Below are 14681 nucleotides of genomic sequence, written 5' to 3' on the forward strand. Positions count from 1 at the left end.
TATAAACCACAACTGCCCATCATGGGGCTTAAAAGCTGTGGAAACTTTTTAATGTTTCATTTTTTTTTTTTTAAATCAATGTGTTTTGTTTTTTCAAGCTCTTTAATTGACTTATTAACAATGTGTTTTTTTTTTACTTTTTAAAGATAGAAGCTGTATTTTTCTCTCTGTCGATTCCGTCAGTTGAACTGATGGTTTGGATGAAAGCTGGTCCTGCGTGTCTCTGTCAAAGAGGATCCACCTCATATCGATCACATCTAAATTCATCGACTTAAATGTCATCAATATTAGGTGGATCCTGGGTGTCAGAAACACGCAAGACCCGCTCACCGCTGTGCCGTCAGTTCAGCTGAATTGATCGGATTGGCTGAGAGAAAACAATACGGCTTCTATGTATACAGGATACATAGAAGACATATCGTATAAAAGTAAAAATATATTTTTAATAAAAGTAAATTCAAAAAGTGCTTACAATCTCAAAACACATTGATTTAAGAGAAAAGATAGATATATATATATATATATAAATATGTTGGAGCTTTTCAGATGACCCTCTTTTTCAAAATAGTACTGGATGAGTCTGGCAGGCAATCGCACCCCCTGCACGTTCATAGAGATATCATGGCAGCCACCAAACTTTCAGCCAGCTGTACGTTCTAGAAGGGTTATATGTGAAGGGTGTGCTTCTGCATATAGCAAACTTAAAACAAATATAATAAAAAGTACTTGAAATGAGCTATTAAATTACAAACAAAACTAATATGTAAAAAAACCAACAGATCCCCTTTAATGAGCTGAAACATGCTGAGATTATGACGATCACATGAACTGGTTGTCACTGTCCCCACTGGTATTCAACATAAACAGTTAACACACAGAGAAACTCTAAAACGTTTTTAATTTATATCTGGAATAAATTATAATCTGGAATATAGACCAGTTGGAACATACAGTATGCTAGTGACAAGAAGGCATCTAAGCAGGGAGACCAGTCGCGATATATTGCCTTTATTACACTACAGGGGATTGGCAATTACCATGACCCCTTCAAGCACAAAGCCAAATCCCTCACACATACTATTCAAAACTGGATCCATTGAAAATCCTTGTGTGTCAGAGACAGCTGCCGATCTCTCTCCTTTGGTCTTTTAGAAAGCAATGAGGGAAGAAAGGGTAAATCAAAAACAAATCTTTATACACAGTGAGGAAAGGGCTTTCCTCTTGTTCCTCAAACAAAATGATAACACGTGACCCCCACGAAACCCGTCGTAGGGACTGGTGTGGGTGTCAACTTTGTAGAGATGGTTCTTCCTTTGCCGAAGTGGAGAAGAATGCAAGGCCATGCTCTGCAGACCTCTCCTGCAAGTGAAAACATTTGTCACTTGGGAAAACACCAAAAGGAACTCTGCAATAACTCCCTGCGGTCTTAGGTTCCCATCTGGGCTTCGTGCCCATCCATTGGGGAAAGACAATGCACTGCTACATGCTGCCTTCCCAACCTTACCTGGGCAAAGATGCCACGATCCACAGTCAGTAGCAGCGGTTATTAAAAAAAAGAAGAAAAGAAAATGTTTGTAATGAGAATTGGTGTCTCATTTCTCTCTACCTGTATCTTTATGTATTTTATGTACTTTTTTTTTCCCCCCATTTTCCTTCTTTTTTCTCAAATATCCTTGGGGGGAGATAAAAATAGATATTTATCATTCGTCCGTGAGATCCTGTACAAAGAGAAGCTGTGATCGACTGAGTCCAGCCTCTTGAAGGGTGGGAGGCACAGAGACTTCCTCAGTGGGAAGGCACGGCAACACCCTCCGAGGAAAATTCGCCACGATCTGGAAATGTTCTGGAGTCTCTTTCAAAGAGAAGAGAAAATCATGAATTACCTGAAACAAAAGGAAAATGAAATATGGTCTGTTAACACTCGGAAAGTAAAGAGTCCTTCCAAATAATAGACCTTATTACACCAATGGAAAACACATGTAACCAGTATTAAATAATCCTTGTAAGGCTGGGTTCACACACCCTATTTACGGATGTAATTCGGGCGTTTTAGCCTCGAATTACGTACGAAAATACGGCACCAAAGTGTCGGCAAACATCTGCCCATTCATTTGAATGGGCTTTACGATGTTCTGTGCCGACGGTCATTTTTTTTACGCGTCGCTGTCAAAAGACGGCGCGTAAAAAAGATGCCCGCGTCAAAGAAGTGCCTGTCACTTGTTGAGACGTAATTGGAGCCGTTTTCCATTGACTCCATGTTAAAACAGTTCCAATTACGTCCGTAATGGACGCAGCGAAAAGCGCCTGCACTTGCCATTACGTCTGAAATTCAGGAGCTGTTTTCTCCTGAAATTTCAGCCGTAACGGAGGCTGCCGTGTGAACATACCCTTACATGGGATCAGTATCGTATAGATTGAAGCATATACAGAAATCGAGAAACCCAACCCCCATCTCATGGGGTAGTGTGTGAACATGCTCCTGGAGTTGTTGGTCATAATGCAGTGACATAAAAGGGATTTCCACTATTAACATTTAGCGACAATCCATAGGACAGTTTCAAGATCTCCTATAGGATTGGATGTAGTGGCCCGCGTGCCCACTGCTCCATACAATTCCTCCCTTCCACAGCCGCCCATAAAACAGGGAACAGAGGTCCCATATTGTAGCGATTAGTGAGGACAAGTGATAAATGTTAATAATAGGGAAAATTCCCTTAAGGAATCCCCCCCAAAAAATTCATGTCTTAACAAATTACCAAAGTTGCAAAGAGTTTGTTAGACATGCAAACTTACTGAAAGGGACTGTGTGAAGAGGAACCTTCGCTCCACTCTAGTGTCATTTGGCATCTTGAAAACGATTTTCAGACTGTCAGGATGGTCCGGCTCCGGCTCTGCAGGCAGACATTCAGATCTGCGCTCCTTCTCTTCTTGCAGGTTCTGTTAAAGAGGGCACATTTAGAGTTATTCGCGCTGCTGAAGCGGAATTTTGGGCTTTTCCTCCTAATACAGTGCTCCATATATGAGAACCTATTCTCTCTAATGTCAGGTGTCACAATGGAAGTGCCAGCTTGAAGCTGGCCTTTATACGGGCAATTGAACGGACTCAAGTCACTGTGACGCATTAAACTTCTCCAGTCCTTTAATAAGATTTGAATTGCATCACCCATCACACATACATAGATTATATTCCTTTGCTTTTTCTTTTAGCGTTTTGGGGAAAAAAATGGCAAAACCATCAAATTCAATGTTTTTGTCAATTATTTTGTAGAAATGTACTGCTTTGCATACGGTCAGGTGGATTATTAGGTTAATAAGTCACTCTTTGACACTCACTCTTTTCTTCCTCTCCTCTGCCTGCAGTCGTAGTTGTACCTCCTCCTCCTCTCGTCTCTTCTGCTCCTGTTTTTCTCTTTTCTTACGTTCCTTCTCTTGGTCGGCTTGCAGGGATGCTAGATATGCCTCATCCTGCTGTTGTCTCAGCACCTGTGTCTGGTTCCTCTCCTCCCTGAAAATGACAAGTGTCCAAACCTAATGTAAGCCCATGTCTTCACCCATTTAAAGACTCCCGACAGTCGGACAAACCGGTTAACAATAAGACACATTCTGTCATACCACAGCCACTTCATCCTAGAGAACTAGAACATCAGTACAACTGTTAGACTTTTAAAGAAATCGCTACTATTTATATGGATTTTTTTAAATTTTATATTAGCCAGACTGTGCCCCAGTATATGAGACAAGGTTTATTGACTGATATATTCCTCATTATGAGCACATCCCGTAGCATTGAACTTGAGATATAACTACGTGTGCATTGATGCTGGTATGTGCTGGCGTCACATTCTGTTATACTCAGGACAATGTGTCAAACTCCCCACTGTTCCAGAACTACGAGTCCCAGCATGCCCTATACATGCTCATTTGTGCGTGGCTAACACAACCATGTGATAACGCTACTGAAATCAGATAAGCATATGGCATCAAGGGACCTAGCGAACAATTCCTGTGGCATCTAATCAGAGACTGAAGTTACTGGCCGCATCTTTGCAGTTCGCTCATGAAAATGCTTTTACCTTTTGATCGGTGTTGACATATGGACAAATCATCATTCACATCAATGTCCACATGGAAAGTGCCACTAGATCAGGCAGTTAGGGTATGGATATAGAAGTAAAGTTTTATTCTACTGCTCCAAATCTTTCAATCTTGAATCATTGTGAATCAATAGTGTTGGATTATAGGAACCTTATTATAACATACAATATATATATATAGTAAAAAAAACTATTGCAGAAAATATTTATTATTATATCTTTGACATCAGCAAAGGAACCGTTCCGCTCTGTAACTCACCTTTCGAGTCTCTCAGACACCAAATAAGTCTGGTTGGCCTCGATTATAAATGTCAGTTGATTTATTAAATCCTGTGGCTGAATTAACCCCTCCAGCCTCCCAACAACAGTCATCCTGCGGTCCTTTAGCGTTATCATGGCCAGAAATGGATAAGTGTTCTCACGTAGTGCCTGTGAAACTGCGTTAACAGAAAAAGAAAATGCTTATTATTAGGACATTAAATGTTGGGGTTTTTTTCCGTCTGTCTGGGTGGTTGGTGAGATATAGAGGGGTAAAGGGTGAGATACAGAGGGGAGGGAGGGAACCCTGTTACATCCAGATTTACATAATAAATCACACAACAGGAAGTCAAAGTATGAAACTCACCTCTGAACCCCTCCGGCTTGTTGGTCGAGCAGGCCCAAAACAGCATTCTGCTATTGACGAACTGAGTGACTTCTGTTGTACAGAGTGTGTTCCTATAGAAAACAAATACCAACTAGAAGACCAAAATTTCCTGTGACAACAAATATATGAAACAGAGAGTAGTACTCACCTGCAAAACTCATCAGAATCCTGATGATCCTCCCCATGCAGATATACTAATAAGAAGCGCAGCTCCTGTTTGGCATCATTAAGTGCCTGCAAGAGAGTAAAAAAAAGAAATCAATGAAGCTGCAATTACATGGAAAACTACAATCCATTCTCCAGGCCACAGCAGGAGTTTCCCCTTGGTCAATGCATACTGAGCTAGTGAAGTTGCATTACCCGTTACCTCAGTATGCATTGTTCAAAGCTCGTACCACAATCGCAGAGTGAAAACCGTGCCACAACTGCAGCCGTTTTCATACACAAAATGTGAAGAAGGTTTTCAACAATCCCATTCACTTACATGGAATACCTGGATGATGCAGTATTTCCACTGCACGAAGTCACAGCAGTGACCAAATAGAGAGTAAACCACTGCCATGTTAAGCCTAAAGTCCTATATAGTTGGTATAATGTTATGTTAACGTGTACCTCCAAGTATAGAAGACATCTGATATGAAAACATGTGAAAAGTCCTCAATTAAAAGGGAAGGTGTCATAATTTTTTTAAATTATATTGCTTTTACTAAAATATAAACAAAAATTTTATTTATTAGTGTTGTGACTTTCTACTTTTTACTGTATTCATACTTTTACTTCTCTATGGGGGCTGCCATTTTTTTTTTCCATCTCTGTATGTGTTGATTAACGACACTATACGGCACATACATCCCCATAGAGAAAGCGAACGGGAGCTGTTCCATTCTCAGATGCGTACGCCGTCTGTGTGGGAACGGCGCATGAGCTCCCACACAGACCAAAACGAAGCTCGTTCGTAGAGCGAAATCTGGCGCCATTTTCATGTGGACCGGAAGCCGCTGCCGGACAGTAAGATGACGACTTCCGGGCCTCGGCTTCCGGACATATGTTCAAGGAAGCGAAGGCTCAAGGAATAGGAGTGTAGACCAGCGGAGGTGGCAGGAGCAGGTAATTTATGTTCGTGTATGTGATGTGTGTATTATGTTCGTGTATGTTCATGTGATACTGTCTGCTGAGCCCTGTATCTATTCCTCCTACACTGTGCAGTCACTCAGAAAATGGTGGCACACAGTGTAGGAGGTTTGAAGATTCAAACCCCTCCTTCTCCTGGCACTAGCCAGAATAAGGGAGGGGGGATTGTGTGAGGACACTAAAGAGAGTGTGCCTACCCCAAATTTGCAGCATAAATCAATGAGGTTACTTTACCACAGTGACCATGCTGCAATTTTGGGAACTGCTCCCTCTAGTGGCCAGCACATGGAAATGTATAAATCTAATTTATAATATTTCCTGACTTGTGAAAAAATTAAAAAAAGTAGTAATCACTCAAACACTAATTGTTTAACTGAAAAAAAATTAAATTATTCTAGCAACACATTCCCTTTAAGCAGGTCCAAGTTAATGGACCCCCCAACAATAGCTAGAAAAAAAGGTGCTTGGGGGCTCTACAGAGTGCCCAGCATATCAGAGGTTTTCTATAACTGATGGTACAGTTTAGACATAATCCTATTAAAGAGGTACATTATAATAAACTTTACTCCTTGGTGACAAAGCATGAAAGAATGCATCTATGTATGTTACCTGGCTATAGGTCCCTTGGTAAAACACAGGGTGTGTTCTGCCATACTTGTCTTCAAACATCTGTATAAAGGAGACTATGTCGCCAACTGGGTCAGTGACTCGGCTGCGTGGGTCTGGTCGAATAAAACGGATAGCAAACCTAAAAACAAGATGAAGAGTTGAACAAAAGTTCCTAAATCAAAAAGAATAAGCATGCGAATGCTATCAGTCACTTACCTAAATATATCAAGGAGCGTATAGTAGGTGATGCGGAATGGAAGCATTATCAGGTAGTATCCCCATCCTAGAAGCCCCTGAAAATAGACATGACTGCGTTACATGGCCGCACATTAGGAGACGCCATTTTTCTAAACAGTTGTAAGGAGGGGTTCTAAACTCACCCTTGGTTGTGGCCTGGACACCACATAACTATATACTCTGTGGTCTGCAGTATTCACTTGTAGTGGCCGGCTCGGTGTGGTGTTAAAGACACTGGGGACTCCTTCCTGCTCATTTAGTCGATCCTGAACAGCTGCCTAAATATGAAGAAAATAACCCAGTAGTAAATGGTAAAACTGGAGCGTGGAAAGTAAGCGGCGTCAGACGTAGAATCTGCTGCCACACCAGTTGGTTCATACATACCTCTATATTCCAGTTGTGCTGTTGCAAGGTTTGGCGACATTGGTCCATTGACTCTATTCCTGTTAAGTCCTGCACGAAAAGATAAATGGGAGAACTTTACTCATATATATTGGCTGAAAATTAAGTGGAATACATCACATGTATTCTCCATAGTATCAGTCAAACTGTACAGAGCAGAAATACTTGGCATTGTTTCAGAGTGATATGATGCAGCCAGCGCAGCACTAATGAGCAGTGGCGCCGTCACTGAAGACAAAGAAGATGGCAGGCCCTGTGCAGTGTGCACGCAATGTTCTCTGTCCTAAGTACCGATGCTCATAGTGCCGCATCACATCATGCTAGCAACTCATTTCAACTATTACACAATACTAAGCTGTGCGGCCGCACAGCTTAGTATCAAAATACATGAATATACGTTAAACATTTGTGGGTGCACAGCATCGAAATAGTATCGATATGTCGAGACATCGTACAAACCTGTCATGCGGTATGAAAACTGCTGTATTAGAGTATACTAGAGTAAAGCAAGAATAAGTGCATCTTAAAGGGTTATTCCCATCACACAAAGTTATTTGATAGTTGGCTAGGATATGCCATTACTTTGTGATCGGTGGGGATTTCGGCAGTGGGACCCCCACTGATCGCAATGTAATGTCATATCTTAGCGATATGCCTTATCTTTGTGTTATGGGAATAACCCTGGGCTTATGCAAACAAGCATGTCCAGGATCCATAGCAGTCCTGTAAGGTTCTAGGGGTGAAATGTGATCAGAAAAAAGGTAAACAATACTGCCATAATATGGTGTACAGTACAGTTCTGGATTGCACACGGTCTTGGCAATAAGCCCTATGTAATAAAATCCTCACTCCATACTGGTTACTACTTTGTTTGTACTGTGAGAAGCCGAGTGCGGAGAGGGAGGGCTGCAGTGACTGACTGCTCTGCTGTAAGGTCATGGTATATGTAATGTTTACATCTCAAGAACTCATGACAAGGTGGAGATCTGGAACACAAGCCTTTACCTTATTTATTTCTGTTACTTACATAGCACCAACATATTCCGCAGTGCTGTACAGAGGTCCTTACTTACTGTCCTCATTGGGGCTCACAATCTAAGTTCCCTATCAGTACCCGGAGGAAACTCAAGCACAAGCACACACGGGGAGAACATACAAACTCCATGCAGATGTTGTCCTTGGTTGGATTTGAACCCAGGACCCCAGCGCTGCAAGGCAAATAATGCTAACCATGACTGCTGTCTAATACGATTAGTATTTAGCATGGACCAGAGCACCCCTTACTTTCCCAGAATTTAGATACAATTATTGGTTACAAGTGACCATTTGCCAGCCATCACTAGGACTGCTTTTCGATTATTTTTTATGGAGACAACAGATGGATGCAATGAATCGGTCCTTCCATCCACTGACTTCATTGTACAGTGAAACTCCTTTAATCCGAAATCAAATATTCCAGAAAGACTAAAAATCCAATACTTGTGTCTAACTGAATCCCAATGTAATGTTGAATTTCATAAGGCTAAACAGCAGAAGACAGAGCTGAGGCTGGAAGGATATATAGCTCTATTTAATAAACAAAGTTACAGTAGCAGATTTTAGTGTAACTAAACATTTGACAAACTTCTGACATGTCATAGTGACATGTCAGAAGTTTGGATTGGTGGGGGGTCCGAGCACTGAGACCCCCACCAATCGCTAAAACGAAGCGGCATGACCTAGCAGATGCCTGTCCGTTTTACACGGACAGGCGTAATACACTGCAATACAGGAGTATTGCAGTGTATTATAAATGCGATCAGAAGGATCGCATAGTGAAGTCCCCTAGTGGGACTAATTAAAAAAAAAAGTTTAATAAAAAGTGAAAGAAAAAAAAGTGGGAAAAAAAAATGAAAACCCCACTTTTCCCCCTTACAAACTGCTTTATTATTAACAAACAAAATAAAGTTAAAAAGTTACACATGTTTGGTATCGCCGCGTCCGTAACGACCCCGACTATAAACTTATTACATAATTTAACCCGCACGGTGAATGTCCTAAAAAAAAAAAAAAAAGTGATAAAAAAGTCGCATCTACTCCAAAATGGTACTGATAAAAACTACACGTCATCCTGCAAAAAAAAAAGCCCTCATACAACTGCATCGGCGGAACAATAAAAACGTTACGGCTCCTCAAATATGGAGACACAAAAACAAATAACTTTGAAAAAAAAGCGTTTTTACTGTGTAAAAGTAGTAAAACATACAAAATCTATATAAATTTGGTATCGTTGCAATCGTAACAACCCGATGAATAAAGCCATTATGTTATTTATACCACACGGTAAACGGCGTAGATTTAGGACGCAAAAAAGTGTGGCAAAATTGCTGTGTTTTTCAATTCCCCCCCCAAAAAAAGTTAATAAAAGTTAATCAATAAATAATATGTACCCCAAAATGGTGCTATTAAAAATTACAACTTGTCCCGCAAAAAACAAGACCTTACACAGCTATGTCGACGCAAAAATAAAAAAAGTGTATAGCTCTTTGAATGAGACGATGGAAAAACATAAAAAAATGGCTTGGTCATTAACGTCTAAAATAGGCTGGTCATTAAGGGGTTAAAGTTATGGAAAAGTGGGTGACAACCGATGACATTGCAGATTTTACACAGAACTAGAAGAACTGAAGACTGATCTAGGCCTTGTTTACATCTACGTTGGAGGCTTCCCTCCGTCACAGATACGGCCTAGAATACCATAAACGATATCTGCGCTATTGTTTCCGGAAAAAAACAAAAACCCAGGTGGTGTCTGTGGTGCAGCAGAAACGGCGCTTCCGGTTTTCCCCTTCTCTGATGGAGCAGAACAAGGGAATGGCGCATGCTGGTATGAACCTAGCGTTAGTTTTCCATCCACAATGACGGAGCAGGTCTAGTGTGAACACAGCACTACAAATGATCCCATGTACACCCCATTACATAGTAAGAATTTGATGAATACCGGTCAAATACCCCATTGGATGGGTTACATATGGCTCAACTATCCCCAAGTATAATCCATAATCACCACGTCACAAATGACAGTTATGTCCAGGATCATGCTACTTACTGCACTCCAGTACAACTCCTTCCATATCCAACCTTCATTTACCCCCAAGATCCCCAGAAAATAAAAGGTCCCTCTCCAAGTTATTGAATTTCGTATTTAGCAACTTCTCAGATATATCTTTCTGGAAAGTGGGGCGACAAACAACAGAGATCCTACTGGGGTTGTCAACCAGGTTTCCCAGTCCCCCAAGTGGCAGCAATATATCCATTATCACTGCCATAACTAGACACATTTTTCATTCAGGAGTCTAGGAAAGTTGAATGCCAGTCATATTCGTTGTCACCCAGCTTTCCTAGGGCTAAAGAGAAATTAACTTCATAGGAGAAATTCAGGACTGTATGTACTTGTGGTTTGTCATTTTAGGTAGTCCCTGGATGTGGTAAACATATGATGTGCCCAACAGGAGTAGGTCACCCTAGGGTGACATTCTGCGTCCAGCAGGCCTTTATCACCTGAGAGGACACAGCAGACTCTCTGATGGGGTCACCGTCTGGGGTCCCAACGGTCTGCGACATGACACTGATGGTCACCACAACATCTCCATGTAATATTCCAGAGCCTGGCGGGTCACCGTGCCCCGAGACACCCCGCAGCGCTGCCCTGTCCTTGTCCACAATCTCCTGATCTCATTGTACAACTCATCAATGCCCGACTTCATACAAACCAGGCCGGGCCTGCTGCGCGCACCTCGGACTCACGCCACTCGTGCGACACATGCCAGCTCCAGAATATACCCTCTCCCCGACCTCCCCTACACCCGTCTACCTGAAACTGCAGCAGCTTTTCGGTCTGCTCCTGGCTCAACTCCCGCTCCTCCGGCGCCGCCATCTTCCCCCTCCGCCTTCTGACCCGTCACTCCCATTCACCGGAAGTGACGAACGGAATTCGTGGGCACTCAGGGATGGAGTTCCGCCGTGCGGCGGCCATCTTGCTCCCAGTTATTGGCAATTAAAAGAAACTGCACACAAATTAGTTTTGTTGTCCAAGTTGTAGCTGTGTAGTTTGTTATATTCGATTATTCACTGTCATCACCCATTTCATTTATGTTGTGTTCTTTAGTGGAGTTTCTGACGGTCCCGTCGTCTTATGTCATGTCTCCTGATAGTGGGCTTCAGAGGCAAAAATTATTGCAGACGATAGGTGAATAAGTTGCCAATTGACGCAGTGCCCTCTAAAAAGTGCCAGCTACGATGCCTCCTTTAGGCCCCCTGCACACGTCTGTATTCGTGATTACGGCTACGGACGGCCGTGGACAGTCATCCACATTTGCGGGCCGTGCTCCCGTTATGAAGTATGGGAGCACGGTCCAAAAAATTAAAAAAATAGGACATGTCCTATTTTTTGCGGGTCATTTCTATGGCCAGGACACTTTCCCGTGAATATACAGGAAGGTGTCCGTGGGCAATAGAAATGAATGGATCCGTTCTTTGATCTGCAATTACGGTATGTAATTGCGAATCAACATTACGACCATGTGCATGAGGCCGTGCCTGTAATCACGGCCTGTGATTGCGGTCACGGCCAGCTGCTGATGGCTAACCGAATTTCTGGGGTGTAAAATGCAAAAGAACGGACATGTTCCATAATTTTCGGAACATTCCTATAGCCCGGACACCTTCCCAGTAAACAAACACAATAGAAGCGAAGGGGTCCGTAATTGCGGCCCACAATTACGGACGTTTTTACGGTCGTGTGCACGGGGCCTAAGCGTCAATTCTTATGTGACATAATCTTACGTTAAGGATTTGTCCGCAGCAAATGAAAACATTTGGATTTTGCGGCCGATTTGCTATGAACTACGTGCCAACCACAGAGTACCTTTAAAATAAAAGTTCAGGATGTGCAGAGTTCATACATGCCACTTGTGTCCACATGCACAAAACGTCACCAGAACTGAAGTGACAGAATCTTGGCTTTAAAACAAGACCATTGACAATTGGTAATGTTAGGAGCATTTGTAGCCAGGGCCCCTCTCCTAAGTGACTACAGATGAGCTTCCCCGCCAGGATGTATGACATATCTGTGGCAGAGAAATGGTTAAAAGTGTCAGACACTGTGCCCCCCTCTTAGGCGGAATTCACACGACAGGGTTTCCCGGCCGGGTGCCGGCCATTCATAAATCGGCCGTCACCTGGCTGCATTAGGAACAATAGACCCCTAATGGGGCTATTCACACGACTGATTTTTTGACGGGTCGTGAAAACCGGCCGTCAAAAAATGGGACATGCCCTATTTTCGTCCGGGTACCCGGCCGCCCGGCTCCCATAGAAGTCTATGGGGCCGGGTAATACACGGCCATCACCGGAATGTGTCCCGAGTGATGGCCGGGTCTACCGTCGCTCGCGCAGAGTGCATGTGAGGAGGAGGAGTGTATCTCATTCAGAAGAAGTGCTCCCTGCTCTGCTATGTGCAGGGGTACTGTGTGGCAGGGCTGGGGTGTACAGCAGGTGGAAGGGGGCGCTGTGATGGCTCCCTTCCCAAATCGCCCTGGCCCGGCGAATCAGCCTCCTTTCCGCCCTGGCGCTTCTTCAGGAGTCGCTACAGCTATAGCAGCCATAGCGGCGAAACCTATCATGGCCGATGGCGCAGCTAGCAGCTGCTGCGGCTGCTACTGCTGTAGCTTCGTCCCTGCTCTATGTGCTAGCCCCACTTTAGCTCCCTCAAGGAGCGGAATCCCCGCGTGTTCGGGGATTCTGCTCCTGGACAGAGCGCTTGATGTCTCTGTCCATATATGGACAGTGACATCAGGGGAAACTCCTGAAGTGGAATCACCGGCCACATGGAGATCCCACTTCAGGAGTTGCCCCTGATGTCCCCATCCAGATATGGACAGAGACATCAAGTGCTCTGTCCAGGGGGACATACAAAAGAATGTTGAAAACTAATGAAGTAAAAGAATGAACATTATTAGTAATGTGAAGATAATATAAAAAAGGGCATAATGATTTTTTTTATGCTTGGTAGACATAGCATGAACAGATGGAGGTGAGGAGGAAATAAACACAAACAAAAGAACAATTGACAAATGAAATTAAAAAACGGTCAGGGAAAAAAAATGATGCAAATCGGGTCCAAATCGGCCGGTAAAAACGGCAACACGGCCCGGAACGGAATCGGAACGGATGCAAACCAGCCGGGAAAATCGGCCAAAAACGGCCAATTTTCCCGGCTGAAACTCGGACCCTGTCGTGTGAATGAGGCCTTAGGCTCTGCTCACTTCTGCGCTGTGATTTCCATTCATACTAGAAGATACTACACTGTGCGAGATCCATCATCTGACAGATCCTAACAGCGCCTGATGGACCTCATTGACTTAGAATGTGGTCCGTCAGGGTTCTGTCATAGTTTTTGCCATTTTGACAGCAAGAATAACACTGCATGCTGTAGAGAGACTGTCTCGGGGGAAGGAGATTTGGCCTGGACAGGCAATGGGTGTGTGAAGTGTTAGTGCATGTATGGGGAGAACTGTTCCAGATGTGGCCTATTTTAGCTGTCTTACAGAGAAGCTGTGTGCAGAGGAGCAGGCCAGTAAGTACCCTGAGTGAAATTAGAGCTGAGGAGACAAGGCAGCCAGACACTGTGGATATTAGCGGGGTTAGCGCCAGAGTAAGGTCTATAGCAGGGGTCTCAAACTCGGCCGGGTAAGTGGGCCGCATATAGAAAAAATGGGAAGTTGACGGGCCGCATTACTTTCAAATTTGATACAATACAAAATTATTGTTAATCAATTAGTTATTTGAACTACTATAACACTATAACACTATATTACTATAATAATAATAATACTACATTACTATACTAATAGCGCTAGGTTTAAAATTTGAGATATTTCTCCACGTGCTTATTTCAACAATCCAGCTTTCCAGTTTAAGTGTCGCTAAATGCAGTCCGGAGGCTCAGCACACATGTCAAGATTGGGCAGCCCCTTTTTAGATAGTGCCGCAGTGCCCTCTGTGGATGCTGCCGCATTGCCCTCTGTGGATAATGCAACACACCCCTAGATAAGGCCACAGTGCCCTCTGTAGATAAGGCCACAGTGCCCTCTGTAGATAAGGCCACAGTGTCCTCTGTAGATAAGGCCACAGTGTCCTCTGTAGATAAGGCCACAGTGCCCTCTGTAGATAAGGCCACAGTGCCCTCTGTAGATAAGGCCACAGTGCCCTCTGTAGATAAGGCCACAGTGCCCTCTGTAGATAAGGCCACAGTGCCCTCTGTAGATAAGGCCACAGTGCCCTCTGTAGATAAGGCCACTGTGCCCTCTGTAGATAAGGCCACTGTGCCCTCTGTAGATAAGGCCACTGTGCCCTCTGTAGATAAGGCCACTGTGCCCTCTGTAGATAATGCAACACACCCCTAGATAATGCCAGTGTCCTCTTCAGATACTGTCACACACCCACTTGTAGATAACGCCACAGTGCCCTCTGTAGAGGCTGCCACAGTGCCCTCTGTAGAGGCTGCCACAGTGCCCTCTGTA

The 14681-nt window shown here is 43.5% G+C and overlaps 1 protein-coding gene across 1 annotated transcript; it reads right to left on the reverse strand.

Annotated features, from left to right (window-relative positions):
- Window positions 1-881: 881 nt before the first annotated feature.
- On the reverse strand, window positions 882-11121 carry FAF2 (Fas associated factor family member 2). Its single transcript, XM_075856640.1, has 11 exons — window positions 10973-11121; window positions 7102-7170; window positions 6861-6995; window positions 6697-6773; window positions 6481-6619; window positions 4889-4974; window positions 4720-4811; window positions 4354-4531; window positions 3334-3505; window positions 2794-2937; window positions 882-1883 (listed from the first exon to the last, which is right to left on the reverse strand). The coding sequence occupies exons 1-11, from the start codon at window positions 11033-11035 to the stop codon at window positions 1701-1703; spliced, it is 1338 nt and encodes a 445-aa protein (XP_075712755.1). The 5' UTR covers window positions 11036-11121; the 3' UTR covers window positions 882-1700.
- Window positions 11122-14681: the final 3560 nt, after the last annotated feature.

This window comes from Rhinoderma darwinii, chromosome 3 (genome assembly GCF_050947455.1).
Source record: "Rhinoderma darwinii isolate aRhiDar2 chromosome 3, aRhiDar2.hap1, whole genome shotgun sequence".
Taxonomy (NCBI): domain Eukaryota; kingdom Metazoa; phylum Chordata; class Amphibia; order Anura; family Rhinodermatidae; genus Rhinoderma; species Rhinoderma darwinii.